Source organism: Colius striatus, chromosome 10 (assembly GCF_028858725.1).
Source record: "Colius striatus isolate bColStr4 chromosome 10, bColStr4.1.hap1, whole genome shotgun sequence".
NCBI classification, from domain to species: domain Eukaryota; kingdom Metazoa; phylum Chordata; class Aves; order Coliiformes; family Coliidae; genus Colius; species Colius striatus.
This window is the reverse complement of record NC_084768.1, coordinates 17,685,325-17,700,491: the sequence shown is the minus strand read 5'-3', so window position 1 is coordinate 17,700,491 and position 15,167 is coordinate 17,685,325. Positions and strand designations below refer to the sequence as shown.

The following is a 15,167-nucleotide window of genomic DNA, read 5'->3' as shown; positions in this document are numbered from 1 at the left end:
ATACACATCATTTTTGCCATATCTGCACTGTATTCCATTAAAACCATGTCAATTGCTCCAAGTACAGTTACTAGATAATATTCAGACTGCTCTAAAAACACCCTTCCAATCTTCTCATTTCTAATTCAGTGGGAAGAGCAATAGGTGGAGGTTTTCCATGCTGTTGGCTCTGTGGGTGCACAGCTTCACAGTAGAGCAGCCTCCATTCTGAATGGGTAGTGCAACTATATTGCAGGGTACTCCTGCTCAGAGGAGGAAAAAAGAATTAATGCAGGATGCTACTCTTTATTTTTGAAAGGGGAATTTGCCACACTGAAATAGAAACTGGTTTTGCCCATGTTTCAGAGTCAGTCACTGAAGTGACCTCCAAGATGGAAAATGGATTGTAACCTTCCCTCTTACCTCTGAGCTTGTAAAAGCCTCAGGATCTATGGGACTACTACATCTGCAGAACTGTTCCATGTGATCCTTTGAGACCATCTCCCTGCCTGCAGGCTTCCCAAGGTCTCTAGAAAAGGTGCTCCTCTATCCTCAGGCTTCATACAGGCTTGATGAAGAATTTACCATAGATGAGGAAAAGATTCACAGAAGGGCCCCATCCCTTCTCTGTGGAGACTTTTCCAACAAATTACAGCTGGTTGTTTCTGTTTTGTCATGTTTTAGGCATCCAAGTTATGCCTTGTAAAACTTTCAGATGTCAACAGTTCACATAGACGAGTAGATTTACCGTTAAGTATTAATTTTCTCTTGCAATATGCAAAGAGATAATTAGAATTCAATTAATTACTCAGTCACATATTCTAAGCTCCACAGTATAAACTCTTTCCTTTAAATCTTTTCCTTTAGTAAATCTCCTCAGTAAGGATTCACCTCTAAGCTATAAAATGGAAAAACAATGTTTCCAACTCTGGATAGTGTTAAAAAAAAGTCAGAAAAATCCTAGACAACAGACATCAAAAACTTGTAAGCTTATACGAAAATATGACGTTATGAATTTTGGTTATTATTTCCTGATAATTCACTGCAATTTACCAATAGGATGAAGCAGGGATATGGTGAAGGTTTTATCTCATAATTAGCTGGGATTCTACTTCTGCTTTAAATATATCATTAGCAATACTAATGTCTCTCTAATTTGAGTTCTATACTTGTCAAAGTATACCAAAAGTAATTTTTGCTTTAATACTAAATATTGCTGTCTAATCCATAGCTAAGTTATAGAAGCAGATGCTGGGTTTTAAGATACATTCTGCACCCAACACTCTCCTTCAGTTAGTCAGACATGCTAGGTTTATTTGCATTTCTAATAAGGATTTGGAAGTGGGATGTTTTCTTTGTTTCCTGTTTCTTTTGGTGGTTTGTTTGTTTGTTGTTGTAGGTTAGGGGTTTTTTGAGTCTTATCCATACTCATCACAAATGATAAAACCACTATCATTAAAATCCCTTTGTAATTACTACTTTCCAACAGATTGGTCCCTGTAGTTGAACTGTTGCTTAATGTGCTTCAATCAGCCTCCACTATAAAGGAATGGAGACACCTCAGGCAATATTCACACAACAAGGATTGGAACCAGCTGCTGCAGAGCCACCTTAGAAAAAAAAAAAAGTTTCTCAATTTAATTGGGAAAACAGGAGGAAGCATAAATTTTACTGCCATTAATAACTTCAAGCAATCCCAATATGACTTTACCTCACCCTGATGGCTGGACATGTGCTTTTTGTTAGGGTCTTTGCCACATCTGACCCCTATTGTTTGCTCACTTGATCAGGTAAGAAAACGTATGTTTCTTTATAGGATAAACGAGGCCTATTAAAGTCAGAAAAAACGCTGCAGTAGCCTATAAGAAGCTCCATTTTTCAACAGATGTGTGAAGCTCCATAATAAGTTCATTACAAAAAGGCCAAGTGAACTCAAAGAGAACACATCTACTTTAAGCCTTCTTAAAAGGAACTTACATAAAAGGAACAGAACCTTAAAACCCCACAGCACTCCGTTAATTAGAGAGCAAAGTACTTCTTGGGTTTTTAAACAGCAGTCAACATATAATCCTGCTTGGCTGCATACCATATCAAGGATTGATTGTTAAGAAACTCAACATACAACTGTTTGGCAGTTTTTTGATTGCTCATTAAACCCAACTTGTGAAGAATGGAAAAATATCAGAGGAATTTCAGCAGTTTCCACAGAAGACTTTAGATAATAAAACTCTCAAAAATTCTATCAATGAACCTATTGAAGGCAGACTTTTTGGCAAGGACTATGTCAGACTGTCAGAGTTACTCTCTGCTCTGACTATCTCCAGCTTCAATAAAGAATTCCTAACATAAAAGCTTGACCTACTGTGGAGTTTGCAAACTATGGTACAGCCCTTAGACGTCCACACAAGATCAGGTGGCAACTACTTCTTATTATGCTGGCACTGTCTTGAAACACTAAGAAATTAAGAACATCAGGCCAGGATGCTCACATTAATATGGCACAAAGGCTCATTACATACCGTGACTTGAAAAACTGTACTACTGCTACTTGGGACTGATCGCACTGTATTTCTAAGCATTATGTAACAATCACTCAACTATTTGGCTGAATACAAACCCATAAAACCAATTTTCTTCTGGTCACTGTAACCTGTACTGGAAAACATAACCCAAGATGCTCATCACTACCTTAAATCTGTTTGAGACTGAACACCTCATCACTGTGTAACACCTTCATAGCCATATGCACAACTCTTCTGAACTCCATGTCCCATTTGGGCCTGATTTGCAACTGATGCTGTTTTGTGGCCTGCCCACTTTTCAGCTCCCCAGCACCTAATATTCAACCAGCCCTCAATTTTCAAAAGCAGCCAGTAATTTCAAGCAAGCAGGAGACACTTTAGTCTGACTTCCAAGCATAACAGCTTCTCATTATTTAAGCGTGGCTTGCACTAGAAAGTGAATGGAAATTGCATATGAAGATAATATTCATTCAGTGCACCTAAGAACTGTCTGGCAGCTCAAAGGGATGAATGCAGACACAATAGAAAACAAACATTTGCTTCTTGCACACAACCAAACCTACTACTTTTACCCTTTTGAGCAGCAACACAGTTGCCACTGTAACGAGCTTTGCACCATTCCTTATCATTTATATCCTTTTATTGAGAGGAATAACTAATTCATGGTGGACACAAAACCCCAGGACTGCCTGCCACACCCACACACTGCCAGGAGATCCACCAAGAAAAGTTTGCAGCCTGGCATAACACACAGCAGCACTCAGCTGGTTCTGCTGAACAAACTGCCTGCTGTTCTCATAGAAAATGGAGAACTATTTGTCTCACTTCACAAAGGCTAAGAAACCACTCAGACATGGCATAAAATAGCACCCTTATTAGAAGAATGTGAATCACAAGCTGTGAATATATTTAAGAGAGCAGTACTAAAAATTTCATATTTGGTTTGGCCAGTTAACTGAAAAACAAAGTGGATTTGGTCCAAACAAGAAGTGAGGGGTTTTTTATTCTTCCTTGTAGACAATGTTTTCTTCTGTTTGCTGCCAAGACATTTACTTTAGAAACCAATCACACATTCATGGGAAGAATTATTAGAAGGGGCAACGTTCCCTTCTGTCCAACAGTGGAAAAGGGATAAAGAAAGATGTGAATATGTTTTCTTGAAATACAGCTCTACTTTCCCCCCTTTCAGTAAGAATACTTTCCCCAAATGAATACACTAACCACCAAACTCTACAGCATTTGGAGAAAGTTGCTCCTCCACTTCACTTGAATTATGCCATGCAAAACAAAATGAGAGCACTCTAAGAGTGAAGCAGGCCTCCACAGAATAGTCTATAACATGCTCCTGTGGTCTGTCTTCTGAGGTGACGATCAGAGGGCACTGAATCTGTGTTTTCCGTATTTCAAGCCAACGTCTTGTTTAAACCACTGGTGAATTCATATGAACTACACTTTAATCCACTGCAGCCATATGTCACATATACTGACACATAAACCATTCACACAGAAAATGTATACAAAAAGAAAGATCACTCTGGAAATGTAATTCCCAAGTATTAAAGCAAAGCCATCAGAATAAAAAAAAGATGTTCTCTGCAAGGCCCCGCTGACTCACCAATTACAAGATTTTCCTAAAGAACAGAAGACACACAAACCGATAAAATCTCTTTTTATACCTCTTCAAGAAGCTTATGTCTGGAAAAACCTGAATACAGCAGGCAGTCTCTCATAGGCCTCCACAGCTTTGCTCCAGCTTCTGTTCTCAAGTCTGAAGCCAAATTTCCCTCAACTGCACCTACTTCTCTGTGATTCGGAGCATACAAAAGATCAGCTGTAGCTGATAAACTTGGGGGCCTGCAGCAAGAGGATTCTTGTTGTATACAATACTTCAGGCTTGTGAAAAGAAGCCACAAAAACTAGTAAGTGGTGCTGACTGGCAAAGTTACATGGTGAAGCAGGCATTGGCTCTACTAAAAATGGAAAGGCTAATTGAAATGGAAGCCAAGACTAAGCAGTATTTCTCATGTCCATGCTTTTAACAGCAGCCTCACCACTCTGGAGTGAGAGGGAAAGAAAGAAGATGGTCCTTCTCCAGTAGATCCATGTCATACTTAATCCATTCATAATAGCTCACTTGAAGCCCGTCAGCCCCCTCTACTTCAAGCCTCCACCTACACTTAAAGCTTTTCTGCTCCCAAGCGACTAGGTGTCCCTTGGGAAAGTGGCATGTCTGCCAGAACTGGAACTGCCTCAGTGCTCAGTCCTAAACTGTCGCCTGACAAATCCCATCCTTCACTTCCAACTTGATTCTCCCCTTAAACACCTACTACACTTAATTTATACTCATCTCAAACCCAGTGCTAAAGACTCAAAGGCACAGCATGCACAAATGTTAAATTTCAGTAGGCTGAGTCAACAAACTTGACCTTGTGGCATTAGGAGCTGCATGGTAACTTGTCAACAGCTGTTGAGGTGTGTTAGCACTTTAAGGTGACCTGCAAACGTAAGCCAAAGGGTACTGACTTGAATAATGTGTTTTTAATACCCAAGTAACCTGTATAAAAAGGGCATCTGGCACATGATTATTTTATTATTACAGTTACAAGCTTCTCTGAGACAGGATACACAAAGTGTTGTATTTGAGAATAATTTGAATCACCATCATCATCATTATTTGAATCATCAAGAAGAGTCTCATGAATCATAGAGCTGGCTTATGAAACAAGTAATAGAAAATGTAGGTAGAGATCTTCTCTAACCAGCACACTGCAAAATAAGCATCAAACAATTCTCCAGGGAGGATCTAGGGCAAACAGCACATGCCTTTGTGCAAAGAATAAAAAAGAGTCTAACAGTTCCAAGTCAAGGAAAGAAGAATTGCCTGTGGAGTTGAACAGACAGTGAAGATTCTGGAGGAATTAGTAGAATTTGCTGTAGATTATCCTAACAGCCACTTCAGGAAGAGACTGCAATTTTAGTGGCCAGTTCTTCTGGGCTAAACTGCCTCCTCTACAGGCCTTTTTACAAGTCCAAGAGAATGACATTTGAAAATAAATTCTCTCTCATCAAAAATCAGAAAGTAGAAAGTACATAATTAACTGAGGAGCTTAGTCTGACTAATATTAAATGGGGAATTTCTGGGAGCAGGGACTTATCAATTATTTGTGTTTGGGGTGACAAGCACCCAAGAAGCATTGGCCTTAGACCAGAGTGCTAGCTGTTACATGCACATAGAAAAATGTTTCTGCTCAAAAAGCTTACAAAAAAAAAAAGCAGGGCAAATTTTCATGGTATTAACTTGTATACTGAACAGCAATAAGGCCATGTTGAGGTTGAATGTAAAATTGAAGAGGCAAACAATCCTAAGAGACTATAGAAAGCTAGGAGAGAAAGCTCATCGATTCACCTCTGCATTCTGTTTGTTTCAATCACATCTGGATACACAAGCAGCCCTAGACTTAGTACACCCCAAACCCCATATATCTCAGAAAACTTTAACAATGTCTTGCATCAGTTTCACGCATTTACAGATCCACAGTACAGGATCCTCAACTTAAAAGTTAAAAACTCAGCAATTCTTATGGCCAAATCCTCCAGAGAACTCCAGTTTACAGGAATTATCAAATCAGACCCTCATTTGCATTTACTACACTCCTTACTGTCTCCATGGCTTTCTCCCACAGACAACAGGAAGTTTCGCTGGTATCTGAAGTGCTCACATGAACACAAGTTACAGATCTTCAAGCTGAAAGACTGAGAGTCAGTATAGCCTAGAGTTGAAGCTGATGAAGCTGGGAAATTTCTGATCTTTCTACCTGGACCATTAGATAACAAGCTTCATTCAAAAAACAAAAAAAAGACCTTCCCCCCCCAAAAAGAAGCAACAGAAAGAAAGACAAAAAAAAAAAGAGGTAGTTGGTATCTCCATTAGCTAAGTTCTGTAAAGTTGCTGGCTATTCTTTTTAGGTGCTCCCCTAAAGATCACCCATGTATCAGCTTACATGGTTTTAGGTAGCTATGGAAGTTATTTTTAGTCACCAGAAGACTCATCCAACAGTTTAAGAACACTTTCGATTAAATCTACTGGGAACCACACAGTATTGTAAACTGTCATTTAAACCTGTTTCTGAAGAGATTATCTGGATGAAAAAAGTTGGGAGCAGTGAGGAAGCTCTTTGGGAAAAACACAAGGCACACTATATCAAGATGCCAATGGCTTTGCTGTTTCTGCTGAAACGTTTATGTTTGAACAAAAGAGAGCATACCTAGAAGTGCAGTGAGTTTGGGAAGCAGACCAACTTGTACCATTTTATTTCTCAGGCCTGTGTCAAAAGAGAGATTTAGTAAGAGTCGAAGAGTGATGTTCAGCAGATCTTCATGTTCACAGGGTACCATCTTCACAAGTTTTTCAACAATATCCATTTCAACCTGTACATCAAGAAAAACAAAAGTTTATTATCCATCCAAACTTAGCTTTGTCTTCAATGTAAAAGCCCTTTCAGTGTGCTACATATTCTCATGCATGCATATGCAAATATATATCCAATTTGTACCCATAATAGTGACTGTCAATACATTTTCTGCTCAAGAAGCTCTGCTTATGTCTTAGTGGTTCAAGTCTTCCAGATCAGGTTACTGGGTAACGTTGATTAAAAAACCTTTTGAACCAAACAGTTCAGATGTCTTGGAAATATTCCTCACAGTTGGAATACTGCAAGAATGTGGTCAAGACATCACTTGCAAGACTAGATTTGGAGGGGAGGAAAACCCATTTAACTTAAACATAAGCAACCCTGAAGCAATTGACATAGAGTCAAAGAGATATTCAACCAAGACAGACAGAAAATTGGCATCAAAAAAGAATCTGAGACTCTTCATTATGAATGTCAAATGAATCCTGAGACAGAATTTTGCATGTGCTCTTAGAAGAGGCATGCTGTCCTGTACATTAATTTAATACAAACATGAAAGTCATCTTGAAACTTGTATCACTTTCAAATTAAATAGTGGAATCCAGGAACTGAGAAGTGGTATCAGTTCCTGAGATCATGTCTTTTCTTGGCTGGCAATGTAAACATCTGAGCATTGACTGGCAAGACTTCAGAAAGCTTTTATCATCTTTTAAGCAACATTTCTCTACTTTTGACATAATCTTTTAAATGCGTTAATTTTTTGTTTCCCAGAACATTCTTTGTCAAGGAGGCACATAGAGTTACTTTGCATTCTTCAAACTTTTGCATGTAACTAGTCTTCCAGTTATAAATACACTCAGAATGAATACGAAGAAAAGAAATTACAGCTCTCCCCACACAGCTTAGTGCAATAATCAAACAACTGACTGGATATCTTTGATCAAAACCAATCAGATAGTAAGAACTCCTACTTCATCGCTTTGAATTTAATATGGCACTTGAATATCAGAGGAAAGAATGTGATATAAATATACATGGATTATTCACTTCTACTTAAGAGTCAGGTGTTGCACAACTAATCTTGGTTCATTTTGCCTTTCACGTCTCTCTGTTACTGCCGGATATAAATATTAGAACATCTTCACTGATAGCTTTCCTTAATAACCCCGTGAAAAAAAAAAGTATCACCTTTACTTATCTCTAAGAAATGCTCAGACACCTAACCTGAGGCATACAAACCTTTTCAAATATCTTTTAAACAACCTGCAATAAAATAAATACAACTATTTTGTTTCATTTGCCTTTCCGCTAAATCCAATGGGATGAGGAAAGCATGCCAGCAAATCAGTGGGCTGGAGACCTAATCCTCATTTTCCTAATAAAATCGTTCAGGGCACTACACACATATAAACTAAATCAACGACCAATCACCTGATAAACACTCTGCATTTGCCCAAAAATGCATGCTTGGTGCCTGACTTTTGTTAAGAAATAGGATACCCATACATAAATAAGGGAGATATCTCTTGTCTGCAGTGTTTAGTGCATATGCATGTGAATGACAGTTCCAGTAACAAAGATGCAATTAATTTTCCATCGCATTTACACATGTTTTCGTCTCATGGTGTACATGTAACATTAATCTCAGATTACCTCTTAAGTAAGGATAAAATACCATTTTCATTTAACAAACTGGCACAAAAGCACAGAAGTGAAGACATGGATCTACTAAAAGCCATTGGAAAATCGGTAAAGGAGATACTTGGCTAGAGCTTAAAGTCACCAAACAAAAAAGTCTACTGTTTCAAAAGTCGGAGACTTCACCTCAAAATAAAGTTTATGAAGAATAACAATGCCTGTGACCTACTGGTAGCATGAAGGAACAGTTATGAGATGCTTTTGAAGACCAAGTTGACCTCAGAAATAAGTGTAGCAAAGTGCAAAAGGATAACTACCTCTGTTTCAAAGACAGCAGAGACAACAATATGTTGTTAAGAAAGTCTAGTTCAGGGTAAAGGTCGTGGGCATTTCCAGAACTAGGAATATGACAAGACTTTAGGGTGCTGACTTCAAAAGTTGGAATTTCATATATCATACTTTGAGGTAGCTTCACTGTTTGGGATGACAGCTCTTCAACACCTCTTGCATTATGGCTGGATGTTGCAGTATTTTTCTTTTACTCACCTTATGAGTAACAAAAGAGGATAATCAGTGCCACACATACTTAGTGTGGGGTGAGAGAGTCTCCCTTTTCCCTCCAATCACAAAGTTTTCCAAGTCCACACCTTTCCAATACTGCAGTAGAGTCTTGCTTTGAGCCTTACCATATCATTTTTGTTCTCCATAAAAATGCTGAGTTTCTTCAAGAAAGATACAACCAGGATAAGCAGCTCAAAATTATCACGATCCAGTGCTTTGACTAGCATATGGACAATATTCTTGTTTCTCATCTTCAGCTCGGTGCGAGTATCCTCAGCAAGATTCAGGAGCAGGTAAAGGGCAACTAAAAGTCCAATACAAATCATGGAAGTAGGTCAAAGATAAAGACTAAACAACAAGTTTTTATACACACATTAAGTACTTAAGACAAGACTTTCAGAAGCCTTGTGCTCCCTTCCCAATGCATTTTGATAGCAACTGATCTTGATTGCTTTTTTACTCCTGTTTAGAAATTTAAGATTAATTCCAATAGAGTCTTTGAGAAAAAAAAATCATCACTAGAAACTTTCTGAATTTTTTTGTTTTTTGGTTTTTTCAGTTCTAATGGGAACCATTAAAAAGCTCATCCCAGGAAAGCTTGCCACTCAGATGAGTTCAGTCTAACATTAATTGTATTTGAGTACAAAAACTGAGATAGAGTGAAAGCTGTTCAACTTGAGTCAGATGCAGGCTAAGTTTAAAAGACCCAAGTCAAATGTACCAAACCAAAATCCCCAAGTCCTCCCAAAACCAATATCATGAGCAAAGAAAAGTTAACTTTTACTATTTTTCCTTTAAACTTGACATTTCATGCCACGTGGCTGACATACTGTCAAACAAACTGATTAAGTAGTCATCTCTTCTCTGTACTTTGTCAATGGTCTTCCATATTCATCCACACATTCAGTATGTTTAAAACACCCTGGTTATAGCAAGCATCCAATGTTCACCAACAAGGAAATAATTTGTTATTTGGATTTGGTACCTCTGAGGAGCTGCTCCTGTTTGACAACCAGCCCTTGATATTTCTTATAAGTTTTCTCATAGTCCTTTTTCAGAGTTTGATTTTCAGGATCTTCGTCAAGTAAATTGCAAAAGTTAAGGGGTTCAGATAAAAGTTAGGCAGTCTAGATGAGTGCTGTCCTCAAAGGTGTTATTCAGCCACTAGTGGAAGGCAGAATATCTACAGAACAGGAAGTGTAAAAACACTACCTCAGCAATAGCTTGCTACACCTGTCTTTTACAGCAGGTTTTTAACTCTGTTGCTAGTCCTGGCTGTATTACATCCTAATAGTTGCAAAAATACTCTTAAAACATGTTGCTGATAAAATAAACCACTTGTTTATCTAATGTTGTTTTAGCCACTTCAACCTAATCTCTTCAGAAGCCCAAATTTCTCACTCTTGGCCCTTCATATCTGCAATTATATTTTGCGCTTACTAGCAAATTCTACGGCTTTCACAGAAGTTGCCATATGCTTATCTCATGTAACTCAACAACAGCTAACGAGTCAGAAGTAATCAAACTGCCACAGCATATCAAAAGGATATCAGATTTCTTCTTCTTAGCAAGTTCTTCCTGCCAAAGCTCATGTCTCTTCAGTTCATGGTCTATGATGTTCATACACAGAGCTCCAATTTTGTAGTGTGTGATTATTCCATGAAATTGAGAAAAACTACATTGAAAATAACCACTTGTGAGGAAACAAATAAATGCAAACCCCAAATCTGTTTTGACTTCTATGGTAGCAATGTCCCACCACCGCACCACATGAAAGGTATTTACTCAGTATAACAACTCTGTATTGGAAAATTATTTCAAGACATAATTCCTGAAAACATAAGTATTTTCTCCAAACTTGTAGAATAACAAGCAACAGTTTGCTGCTTCAAGTCAAATTAAAGACAAATTCAAATTTTCAAGTGTAAAAGAAAATGTTTTCACATTTTAGGTGCTTCAGAGGACACTCTATGCACCATGATTTTAGACCTCTTCTATTTAAGTAAGCACTCACTCCAGTTTTAAATAACATTTCTTCCCTGTAGGAATACTGAGGGATACAAAAGGTGGCAGCTCAACCTCTAAGCTATATATGCCTTACTAGTTTTGTCCCAGCTCTACACACTGCCTCACTGTGGGAGGTCTTTTTCTGCCTCAAATTTGTCATTTATAACAAGCATGTTTCTATCACAGCATTTTTTTTTCCTGTTTCAGTGAGGCTTTGTAGTGCAGTGCACAAAACAAATATGTCCCTATAGACAGAGACTCTGCACCCACCTTGAAAAGCAGAAGAAAATATATATTATATTGGTAGCAAGTTCCACACTTTGTTTCCAGTCTTCCCTCAGCACTCTAGCCAATGCACCCAGGGCAGTTTCTGAAGTGAAACAAGATTTAGTTGAATGTCAGCATTTCACCTCCCTCCTTTTGTCTTGTGAGACTGTGAATTTGAATATACCTTATTCTCCATTTATCAGTTTTCTAAGGTATGATTTTCAGAGGTATCTCACATTAACACATAACACCACTCACAAGTTCTGTTTGGAGATGGTACTAAAACAGAGGGTACCCTCAGGGAGCCATTCAGTTATAAACCCAAAGAGGCAACAGCCAAGGAAACTGCAACCAAACATTAAGGTCATCTTAAAACTTCTGCTAACCTTACGACTTTGTGGCCTTTGACAGATTTATGTTCCATACTACACAGTGGCTCCTACCTAAAACATCACCACTTTCACTTCCAAATCCTCTTTAAATTCTACCTTGACAAGTACAATTTTTTAGCCACTTCTTACTATTTATTATTATCCTTTGTAGCAACTTTATTTTATTTAATGATTTGGCTTCTATTTCTTTTTGTCATACTTCTCCTCTCTGAATCACTATCTTTACCTTTCACTTTCCCCTACCTAATCTCTCTTCATTATACCACATTACGTGATCAGAATGAGAAAAGCAGCAACTGGCAATAACTTCAAGAACTTGAATATTTGCAACAACTTATGGGGACAAGCCACTGTTTGATGGCTTACCACTCCCCTCCCATTCCAATTCCTTGCTGACATTGCAGGATGGGTAGAGTACACATTGAAGTCACCAATTACTCGAGGAATATGGGGGTATAAGGGGTCAGTAAAAGAGACAAAGGGGGCAATGAAAAAGAATGACTAAATTAAGAAGATATGAACCTACCATCAGTTTGGAGGTCTGGTTTGGATTGTCCTTATCTTTAGTTTGTGTGACACCTTTAGAGATGATAAGGTTCTTTCCCCCGCTCCCCCATAAGGAAGGGAGCAACGAGAAATGAGTGTATATACATGTACACATATGTACTGACAAATATGCTGATGTAGCTCAAAATGCACAAGGCACAGTACCTAAATATATACAGACACAAAGTGACAGCAAGGTCGACATCATATCATGCATGCTGGTAAGATTTTAAAAGAGATCCATAAGCAAAAAAAAGCATGGTGTGCTCATGAAATACTTAGGTGATGCATCCACATTCAATTTCCTTCCCTCGGAAACTGGACACCTGTACTTTTGTCAGCTCGGAAATCCTGTTTTCAAAGCAAGTTTCCTGATCTCCAGGACATAAATCTACGTTTGCTTGTCTCCAGCAGCAATGTCAATTGAAGTTAAAATAGTATGAAATAACTAGCATAGCAAAACATAGCTGAAGTCTATTGAAGACAGGAGGATTTCTGTGTTAACCCCACCTAAGAACAGCCTAAGAAGCATCCATTTGTAGAGAGATCCAACGGGAGACATCCATTTGTAGAGAGATCTGACAGCCAACTTATGTATTGAGAAGCAAAGCTTACCCAAGTACAGAAAAAACCCAAATTTTAGGTGAGTTACTTTTCCCTTGAAAAGAAACCACCACAAATAAACAGCACAACAGTAAGGCAAGTTTCTATTTGTTTTTAAAGTTACCATTGATAAGCAGTTCTTCCAAATTATCAGGATTTCTAGCCAGCTGAAGGATGAGGGCAGAGCCACGCACTTTGTCAGGAATGTCCTCATACAGTAACTCAATGTACTCATCCATGTCATTGATATTGGCAACTTCATCAATCTGAAAGCAGTCATAAGCAGGTTTTCATAGAGATATGTCAACTCAAGCCAATCAATCACAATGTTACTCAATTTCAAGACAAAAGACTGCACAGCTTTGAGTTAAGATCTTAGGAAAAAATAAAAAAGGAGGAAAAAAAAACCCAACACAACCAGAATCCTTGCCAATGAACACCAGGAAATCAGAGTAGATTTAATTACAAAAAACAAAGGATGCTCAGACATGACTCCCAGTGTCCTATCCGATGTTCCAGACCTCACTTGCTGTCCTGCTGTGTGCTATAGTTGGAGAGGGAAGTATGCAAGTCAAATATTTTTCCCTTTATGGAGATGATTTTTTTTTTCCATTGTGCAATATTTCCAAACCAAGTTCTTTGTTTAAAACACAAGCAGAAGAAAACCCCAGAATTCATCACTTCCTCTCCCCCACCTTCCTTATATAACTTCTTGCTTCAGAAGTAAATGGGTTTATATTTCTCTTCTGATACCAATATTTACCTCCATTCCTTCAAATGGGGGTGGATCTTTTGGCTTATTGGATTTCTCTTTCTTTTCTAGAAATAAAAAGATATTGTTGCAATTAAGTTCCACATTTTCACAGAGAAAAGAAAACATACGCAGTGTTCTCATAGTAAACATTCTGGGTAAATCAAGGTCAAAGTCCTTTTGTGTCTTGCTGACCTATCAGACTAACAAAGCTAAGTAACATTGGGTTTCTGAAGCTGAATATTCCCCAGAGAGCAAAATAAACCTTCACGTGCCTTTTGACTCCACAGTCTAAGTGATTGGATAGAGTCCAGCCAGTCAGTGAGACAGACAGTAATAAACCTTACTGCAAGCTCAGACTCACAAATCTCACTTCCACAGTGAGATGCCTTAGCAGGTTTGATTCTGCATGTATGCTGTGGCAAAGCTGCCCTGTGATACACCAAGACACATACATACACAAAATAAAAGAGGGGTAAAATACTCAAAGCAGTTACAATCAAAGCACGCTAATCTTTGTTTTAAACTCATCCCATTAAGATAAGAATCCAATCTGTGAACAAAGCTTGCCATCTCATGATTACAAGAAAACTTGCTAACCACAAGGTAATGTAGGGATCCGATGTTAAACACGTAATTGTCCCCTGAGCAGAAAGTTTAAGATGAGCTTAACACATAAATAGGACCACCAAAGTGCCTTGGCATCAGGGCAGAGAATTACTCTTCTCAGTAATTTGTTCGCCAGGGACTTAAACAGACGAGAGAATTATCCTGTCTGCTACATTGTACCAAAGTTTGTCAAACTCAGACTCCTCTCTCCAGCTTTACAGACAGTGCAAATTCAGCCTAGGAACACTATCTACCCTTGCAACAGATGATGACAGGTATCTCGCTAGGAAGTTCCTCATATAGTCTTTTGATGCCACCCATAGTGCAGCTGCAATATGAAGAAGCTGTACCACTTACTAGAATCTACCTCCCAAGTCCTGCTAAAGCCCAACACAGATGGTAAGAAGCATCAATACTATATTTAACTACCAAAAAAACCCACACCCCACATTGGTTGTTAAAATGATAATCCCCCCACCAATCTCACTCCAGGATTGTCATTTTTGCCAAGTGTGATTTAACTATAAATCTCTCAGATCCTCATTACCTCAAGAGAATTTGTACATCAAGTAAGTTACAGCCCTCAGAGAGAAAAATCTCACACAGTAGCTGTTCAATGCTGAAGCACCTCAGCTCTAGCTACTTTGTTGCTGTATTATTTACCTTTTCCTGCTGAGGCATCTCTGCGATTCTGCAAATAGTACAACAGCTGTTCTACATCTGCAAGTTTGGAGGGGTGAATGAGTTTGCATTCTTCAACCACCTTTCGAGCCAGGGAAGCGATGTCTGTGTTTGCATTAAGACTCTTTAACCGAATGCTACAACACAGATAGGTCTCTGTCAGTTTTTTAATTTTTGTATCTTCAGTCATTTGATTTAT

The 15,167-nt window shown here is 38.4% G+C and overlaps 1 protein-coding gene across 1 annotated transcript in view; it reads right to left on the bottom strand.

The window, feature by feature from the left end:
- KIFAP3 (kinesin associated protein 3) overlaps positions 1–15,167 on the bottom strand; it is a 67,387-nt gene that overhangs the window by 46,603 nt on the left and 5,617 nt on the right. Inside the window, exons 3-10 of the mRNA XM_062003913.1 lie at positions 14,951–15,105; positions 13,691–13,746; positions 13,052–13,193; positions 11,390–11,489; positions 10,663–10,787; positions 10,098–10,196; positions 9,238–9,416; positions 6,767–6,929 (exon numbers count right to left, since the gene is read on the bottom strand). Of these exons, the coding sequence (XP_061859897.1) occupies positions 6,767–6,929; positions 9,238–9,416; positions 10,098–10,196; positions 10,663–10,787; positions 11,390–11,489; positions 13,052–13,193; positions 13,691–13,746; positions 14,951–15,105 (1,019 nt within the window). The remainder of the gene's footprint in view (positions 1–6,766; positions 6,930–9,237; positions 9,417–10,097; positions 10,197–10,662; positions 10,788–11,389; positions 11,490–13,051; positions 13,194–13,690; positions 13,747–14,950; positions 15,106–15,167) is intronic.